Genomic DNA, 7,974 nt, shown 5'->3' with positions numbered 1-7,974 from the left:
CAAGACGAAATTGGGATTTCTTGCACTTGCTCTCTCTCTCTCTCTCTCTCTCTCTCTTTCATTTCTATTTCTGGAATTTTGCAGTTTCTGTTTCTATTTCAACTCTCTCGAGAAATGTCTTCTACATGTGATTTTGGTGTATAATAATATATCTGATTAACGGTTTAGGATTTTAAAAAATGTCATCTATTTTATATTGACTATTCCTCCATCTCTAATTTGATTATTAAATGAAATTGTTGATGTAATTTTGTTGGATCACCACTGGAGCTGAGACGTTATAGTACTGATATAAGTATCTTCAGGTCCAATGGTTTGTCAAGCCACCCATTGGTTGATCAAAAACCCAAACTCTTCTTCTACTTTGATTAAGTTATTTTGAAGATCTTGAAATGGATGTCTCGTTCAAGTATGAGACTGGTATAAAGTGTCTCTGCTTCATTTTCTTGTCTCCAGCCATTTTATTGTCACCAAGTTTGGTTATCAAAGGTTGTGAAGATGAAAGAGATTTCTAGCTCTGGGTTAATTGCTCGTAAGTTAATGATGTTAAAGCCTTATAAAGGCTTCGTTCCTTCTGTATATATAGATCTGTAAAGGAGTTGAAACTTCAAACCTTTCTAAAATCAGTTCAAGAAAAGAATGGTGTCTACCCGTGTGGGACAACCTGACCAATGTCCACATCAAAACCGACTTGTTAACCACTGCTAAGCTCAAAGTTTAAACAGAGATGGTCTAATAAAAGATTTGGGACTACTTTGGTGTAACAGTTTTTCCCAATTAAACCAAAAAAGAAAGTTTCAAAATTAAATAAACAAAAAGTTTGTATCTAAAAGATCTCAAGGAACTCAACGACGAAGCTGCTGCAAACAGGACAATGACCTTTCTGAGCCATAAGCTCTTTAGAACAGAGCTTACAAAACGTGTGACCACAAGGTGAGAAAGATGCGCCTTTGATTTTCACCATGCAAGCGCAGCAACTAAGCTCTCCTTCTCCTCCTCCGTGACCATCTCCTTCTTCCTCGTAATTCTCATCTTCTTCTTCTTCTTCGTACTCTTCATCGTCATCCATGGCGTATCTTGATCCTGTTAATCCCATTTGTCGATCTGTCTCTTCCAACAGATCCATCAACGACATTGTCTGCTTCGGTGCAGAAGCTGAAGACGATTTATTCTCCTCTGTTTCTTCCTCTTCATCGTCGTCATCATCATCTTCGTCTTCGCTTCCACCAGCCGCCGCAGCTTCCGCTTCCGCCGCTTCTTGAGCCGCAACCGCTTCTCTCGCCGACATCTGCCTCTCTTCCACGAACGTGACGATCGGAGGACGGCGTCTGTTATCTTCTTCGCCCTCACTGTGATCTCTAACCGAGTCGTGCCGTGATAACTGCGGTTTAAAACTCCTAGACGGTGGTCCATCTCCTAAAACGCTGATGTCAGGCGAATCGTCCGGGTGGTTTTTACTCGACCCGACCCGCATTGAAGATCCGCGCGTGAACATAGCGCGTCCTGAAGAACCAGGTGGATCAGACATCGGTAGTACGTTAACGAGTTCTCGGATGTTAACGTTGGTTAAACCGGCGGAGTGTGACCGTAACGCTGTTCCAAAGTGTTTGGGATTAGGGATAAGGATATCCGAAGCAGGGATATGAAGAGACGAGGTCCAAGCGGAACCGCTTCGTTTGAGACGGAGCTTCTCACGGAAAATTTGCCACGTGGTACGATCTTTGTGACCTTCGGTGGCGTATTCCTCACGTATGATATCTAAAAGCGTTTGGCTTGTAGGACGGTGCGGGACAATAGTTTTTTGTGGTAAAGGTGGTGGCGATGGTGGAGATGACGGTTGTTGTATAACGATGTCGCCGCCAAGCACAGCGTCTAGACTTAGTCCGGCTAACGAGTTACTACGGCTCTTTAACGCCGACATTTAACTCCACGCATCTATATGTTACCTCTTGCATCGAAGTTAGATAGTATGAATCATCGCATTTGCTTATTGAATTTTTGTTTCAAAAAGAAAATGTGATTTCTGTATTCTGCCAATGGAGGGAAAAAAAAGGCAGAAAAATTTGTGTTTTTATCTTTTTATCATTTAAACTTTGCTTCTAAATTTTTTTGTTTACGTCCTTAAATTGAAAGAAAACTTGCGGGTATAATTGTTTTGGTATGGAGAAGAAAGAGTAAGGAAGAACGAGTCTTAAGGTAAAAAAAAGAATTATCTAAATTAAGGATGTCGCTATTATTTTTTTTCGTGGATAATAGAAAGTTTTTTTTCCTACAAAATTTGTATTTTTCTGATTAATGCGATTTATCAAGTTTTAAACACAGGAGTGACTGGTTTTAATGAGGTTTGTGGAGATGAACGTAATATTTGTATATGGTTGGAAAAAAGAAAAAGTACAGAAGCGACAAAGAACTGTTAGTTTGACTTGAAGGGATTTGGACAATATACACTTTTCAAGAAATTTTGTGGATAACTATTTTAGTTTGACTTGAAGGAATTTGGGTGCTCATAACATAACAAAAAGTGTTGTATCCTCGAATATGAAGCTATGCCTGTGACCGTATCATGTGAATTGTGTGAATCCCTGATTGGTACAGAATTTTAGTTTACCTGAGATATAAAATAAAAACTATCCTATATTAGGTTAGACATTTAGAAATGGAACAACGCAGTCAATATGTCCGAGTGGTTAAGGAGACAGACTTGAAATCTGTTGGGCTTCGCCCGCGCAGGTTCGAACCCTGCTGTTGACGATAACTTTTTAAATTTTTTTCCTCAACTTCGCCAACTTAATGTTTTTTTCCGGTAACACACATAGCTCAAGTAACTGGCATAAGGAAATCTGCGAGATTCTCAGACTTCAGCATGAAACTGCTGATTCAGAGGATACAAACATGCAGAGGAAATAAAAATCAAAAAAACATTTTGGAGGTAAAACATGACAAAAGTCGAACTCAAGAAATAAACTAAGTCAAAATCGCATACAACAAAACGTCGTAATATAATAGTATAAAGTCGGAGCAAAACTTGTGAAAACATTCAATAACGACAAACTGATAGAATTCAGTACTTGACTGGTGCAAGAACGTCCAATTGAGATCCAAGTTTCTCTTCAGCAACCTTCTCGGCCTTAGCTCTGAGTTTGTTAAGTTGCTTCTTTCTCTCATAAACCACTTGAGCTCTTTCCTTTCTCTTGTTCTCCAACTCCTGCTCATCAAAATTAAACACACATCAATTAGCTTACGATCTCTCCTTATAACCATGTAAGTATCTATGACATCTTAAAACAACACATGTCTGAGGTGTATGCATGTTATCTCTCCTTCTAACTCAAATCATTTGATCAGATTAGGAATAGAAAGGTCCACATGAGTAAAATGCGAGTAGCAGACAAGAGACACTGACGATGAAGTGAAACATACCTTGATGGTGTCGTAGTGGTTCCACCCGACTTCAGAAGAAAGGCGGCCCAACAGACAGTATTTGTGGCCAGCCTGCAGCCTCAAGACCCTAATATAGATAGATGAGGAAGAAGATTCACGTTTAGGAGATCATAAATACATGTAAATAGAAATTAAAGAAACAGAATAAATGAAAATGAAAGGGTAAAAGTACAAACTTGAGAGCGTCAGGAATGACCATCTTCTTGACCTTGTCGTATGGTGTAGGAACACCTTCAAAAACCTTCAAGCGAGCAAGTGCATTAGCTCCACGCTTAGTCTTGTGAGGAATCATACTGCCACCAAAAAAATACAAGTTCTAGTAAGTTAGCTACCCAATACATTCAACAACAAATCGCCATTGGGATATTCACATATTTCAATTTAAATATTTTCAAAAGTGTTACAAATTGTATAACCTACAAAGCCATCAAATCATGTCAACTCTTATTTAAGATTCATTACTCTGCCCAAATACGAGTTACTACTCCACTATATCATGTTTTCACAAGCTACATTATTCACAGTACCAATTTCGTAAAATCAGAGCTCGAAAATTCTAAAAACAGAGAGAGAGGGAGAGGGAGATATATGTACGAACCCGCGAACGGTACGCCAGAAGATCTTGGAGGGAGCACGGAAGTGAATAGGTCCGTGAGAAGGTTTAGTGTTCATACGCTTGCGGAGGAATCTCATGTACTTCATCTTCTGACGAACAAGTCCACCGGAGAGACAAATCTCCTCGCACCGGACAACCACAACCTTCTGGCCATTGAGCAGCTCCTTTGCAACAATCGAACCCAAACGACCGAGCATGTGGTGACGAGCATCAACCACCACGCGTTTCGCGCATATCCCTGATCCAGACACCATTTTCTTTCACTCTCAGCTCTGATCAGCCGCAACTCCTCCGGGGGGTGATTAAAACTGAGCAGCTTATTCAAATTAGGGTTTTGCGGTGTGCATTTTGCACCACTTTATTGGGCCGATAGAACTGGCCGTTGGATAATGTAGTCTAATATAATCAGGCCCAACTTTCTATTTTGCAAAATTTTTAAATGCAAAAAGGTAGATTTGGAAAATAATATAAAATATAGGGGTTCAGTTGTGAAAGTAGAAAAGGTGAAAATATGATACACTTCACCTACGTGAGTTGTGTGACAGACAATGCGTGGATTCTGGAAACTCACTCATACGATATGTGAGCGATTCATGTCATGTCAGTGCAAATTTCAAGTTTCAAATAATCAGAGTATCAGGTAAATAAGTATTTGTATTCCCCTGAAATTGTATGACTACATCGGATATGGCCGGAAATCGAAAAGTTTTCAACGTATTGGAGCTTTCTCAGCATAGAAGCCGCCATGACTGTTGGCTCCTCATTGACGGGAAGGTCCCCAATACAATTATTTTTAATTCCATTTTTCTTATGTATCAAGAGCTTTGTTTAAACGAGTTTCAGTTTGTGTTAATTATATTGTGAAAAAAACAGGTTTATGATGTTACGGATTTCTTGAAGGATCATCCTGGTGGAGATGATGTACTCTTGTTTGCTACAGGTAATAAAAGCTAATGATCACTTGATGAAATCATCATGGTGATGAAGACTCTTGAGAATTCTCATGTGATGAAACATGTTTTGTACTAAATTATAGGGAAAGATGCGACTCATGAATTCGAGGAAGTAGGTCATAGTTCATCTGCAAAATCATGTTAAGTGAGTTTTACGTAGGTGATATAGACTCGACCAAGGCCAATGATATTGCTATTACTGCCACTCCTACGCAGACCGAGCAGATTCAAGATAACAAGAACTCTGAGTTGTTGATTAAGCGCTTTCAGTTTCTTGCTCCTCTTCTGATCTTAGGTTTGGCTCTTGGTGTTCTTTTTTATTAAGAGCCAAAAGAAAAAGAAAAAAAAAAGACTGATCCATCTTAGTTATCAAAAAAAAAAAAAGACTGATCCATCTTTTCTATAAGGATCGATACGGTGATCGGGGGCAAATTATAAAATATCGATGTGTACATGTGTTGAACTAATTTGCTTTTACGTTCCTCTGTATTGTTCTGTACAAGACATTTTAATTGTAAAAGTGACATTACCCTTAAAAAGCATGGGTATGTCACAGTCATGCATTATGTTCCTTCTGATTTTCCGGATAGTTATAATAACTTATAACATCAAATGTCGTGCACAGTTGTGGTCTAAGACTCGATCGGTAGTTGTCTTGACAATCATCAAACCTAGATAAATCACTCTTATATAACATCCAAAACAAAACAAACAAAATTCATTCCGAAAAACATATACATCAGAATATCAGATCTCATAAAAACATGGCTAATTTTAAAAATTCTAGAAAAGTGTTAAATAGGCTCAAATAGGAAACAACTAGTATCAAAAAACCGATCATGAGTACACTGCCTAAGAAAGGTAAAGAATTTTGAATCTTGTATCCTATACACAACTCTCTGTGTTCAACAATTATTACCTTGACTTGGTCATGATCCAGGCATTTTTTGCTACACGATTTGCTCTGTAAAAGTGTTCTTCTTCCGAATATATTTTCCACGAAACTTTTAAATCGAAGCCTGCATGTGTCTTCTATATATATATATATGTATATATACCAAGCTTCCCTCAGATTCTCATGTAAACTATGTTCACAAAATCAATAGCCAACAAAGAAAACTGATAAGAAGAAAATTGCAATTATTGACAACTTATACAAAATGATGTTGACCAATAAGTACCAAATAATCGTCTTCATTCATAACTGATATTATTTTGCTGAGAAAGGAGTATGCTGCCGTTATATGTAAATTAGTTGAAATAGATATTGATGTTAATTTTTTTGTTTTCTCTTTTTACCAGGATCTCATTTTTATTTTTAAAACAATAATTTATTCTCACACTGTAATTATTTTTTTATTTATTTATGTGATATTGATTTCTGTTTTTTATTTCTCTCCATGATCTCTTTTTTGTTTTATCTTTTTTTTTAACCCTTATAATTAAACTGCATTAATATCAATTGTTAACATGTACAGAGTTGAAATCAGAATAGATACATAGTGGTATTAAGTAATGCAGAATAAATTCTGAGTTCATAAATTTATGGGATTTATCTAGTTTATCAGCTAGTTGATTCGATCGCCTTGATGTCCATGGGAACATGATGTTGTCAAATATTGTTGCCCATCCTTGCATTTCTTGCAACCACTTGTAGATATCAAAACGTAGGCAGTTGTTATTGATTGATTGTTTTATCTTCTTTATAATGTACTACATTAAGACCCGTCTGATGCGCGGGTTTAGAGTTTTTAAAATAAAATAAAATTTAACAAAGAATATAAAATAAATATTTTTAGTAAGTAAAACTATTTATAAAAGTAAATATATACGGAGGTGTCCAATGTAAATATCTTGTTTAAAAGGTGCGACTCTACGATTGAGACTATTAATCGCATTTTTCTTTGAATAGTCTCACTCGTGGGAACTTTAAGATTTATCTTTAACTCCGGTCTCATCAGAGAGTTTTCCATATGAGTCGGTGTACTCAAACTTGGATTTTGTTTTCTGGAGGGATGTCTCTCAACAGGGACAGGGTGATCCTGATCAACTTTTTCAATTACCATGATTTTTATGGACAATCTGGAAGGCCATAAAAAAACAATTAAGGTTTAGAGATCGAGACGAATGATATAATTGCTCAGGCTTTGGGCGATAAGTTAGCTTAGGAAGAGGCGCTATATTTTACGGCGGTCATATCGGCTCCATCTCCGTCCTCGAATGTCCAGGTTTCTTCACCTTGTTGTCAAATTGATGGTTCTTGGAAAGAAACAAATGAGCATTCATGATTGGGCTGGTGGTGTTGCGTTGGTGAGGAGCGAACCTTGTTGTTGGGGGCCAAGTGTCTAAGATGGAGCCCCTCCCCCCCTGTATTCAGAGTTAGAAACGTTGTTGTGGGCCATGGAGCGGATACGTGCTGAGTTACTCACTATGGTGCATTCCCATGAATATTGGCTATCCCTTTTCAACTTGCTCGATGAGTTTAATTCACTGGAGTTTTTTTTCACTATTCTCCATCTATTGGATCGCGCATGCGACAATTTGAAGGCGGATTGTCTTGTCCGTGCTTCGCATTCTCTTATCACTGAAGTTTATTTTGTAAACCCTTTCCTCTAGCATGGGAAACTAACCGAGAAAATTCCTTTTACTTTATTGTTTGGTTGAAAAAAAAATAGATACACTTTTATTTAAAGAAAATAGTTGTAGAAGAGTTCAAAAATATTAAAATTTAATTTAATTTAACAAAGAATATATATTTCATTCTTTTCGTAAGTAAAAACAATGTATAAAAGTAAAGAGATAAGCTTTTAGTTATAGAAAATAGTTGTTTTTTTTTTGCTATAATACACTAATGTATATCCATTTACAAATCTATTGTCTATATTATCACTAAAAGTTTATTTGTACACACAAATATATTTTAATGTTAAAATATACTCTTTAATCTTAATTATTACCAACAAA

The 7,974-nt window shown here is 36.9% G+C and overlaps 2 protein-coding genes, 1 non-coding gene and 1 pseudogene across 3 annotated transcripts; 2 read left to right on the top strand and 2 right to left on the bottom strand.

Annotated features, from left to right (window-relative positions):
* LOC104731168 (E3 ubiquitin-protein ligase RNF34-like) lies at window positions 680-2,060 on the bottom strand. The gene has a single exon (XM_010450495.1). The coding sequence runs from the start codon at window positions 1,919-1,921 to the stop codon at window positions 827-829; it is 1,095 nt and encodes a 364-aa protein (XP_010448797.1). The 5' UTR covers window positions 1,922-2,060; the 3' UTR covers window positions 680-826.
* Window positions 2,670-2,751, top strand: TRNAS-UGA. Its single transcript has one exon. It is a non-coding gene; the product is annotated as a tRNA-Ser (tRNA).
* Window positions 2,933-4,428, bottom strand: LOC104731076 (60S ribosomal protein L13a-1). The gene is made up of 4 exons (XM_010450376.2): window positions 4,040-4,428; window positions 3,618-3,734; window positions 3,421-3,508; window positions 2,933-3,205 (listed from the first exon to the last, which is right to left on the bottom strand). Exons 1-4 carry the CDS (start codon window positions 4,309-4,311, stop codon window positions 3,062-3,064), a joined length of 621 nt encoding a protein of 206 aa, XP_010448678.1. The 5' UTR covers window positions 4,312-4,428; the 3' UTR covers window positions 2,933-3,061.
* Window positions 4,607-5,525, top strand: LOC104730980 (annotated as a pseudogene).

The sequence above is a fragment of the Camelina sativa genome, chromosome 1, assembly GCF_000633955.1.
Source record: "Camelina sativa cultivar DH55 chromosome 1, Cs, whole genome shotgun sequence".
Taxonomy (NCBI): domain Eukaryota; kingdom Viridiplantae; phylum Streptophyta; class Magnoliopsida; order Brassicales; family Brassicaceae; genus Camelina; species Camelina sativa.
The sequence above is the reverse complement of the archived record's forward strand: the minus strand, read 5'-3'. Positions and strand labels throughout refer to the sequence as shown.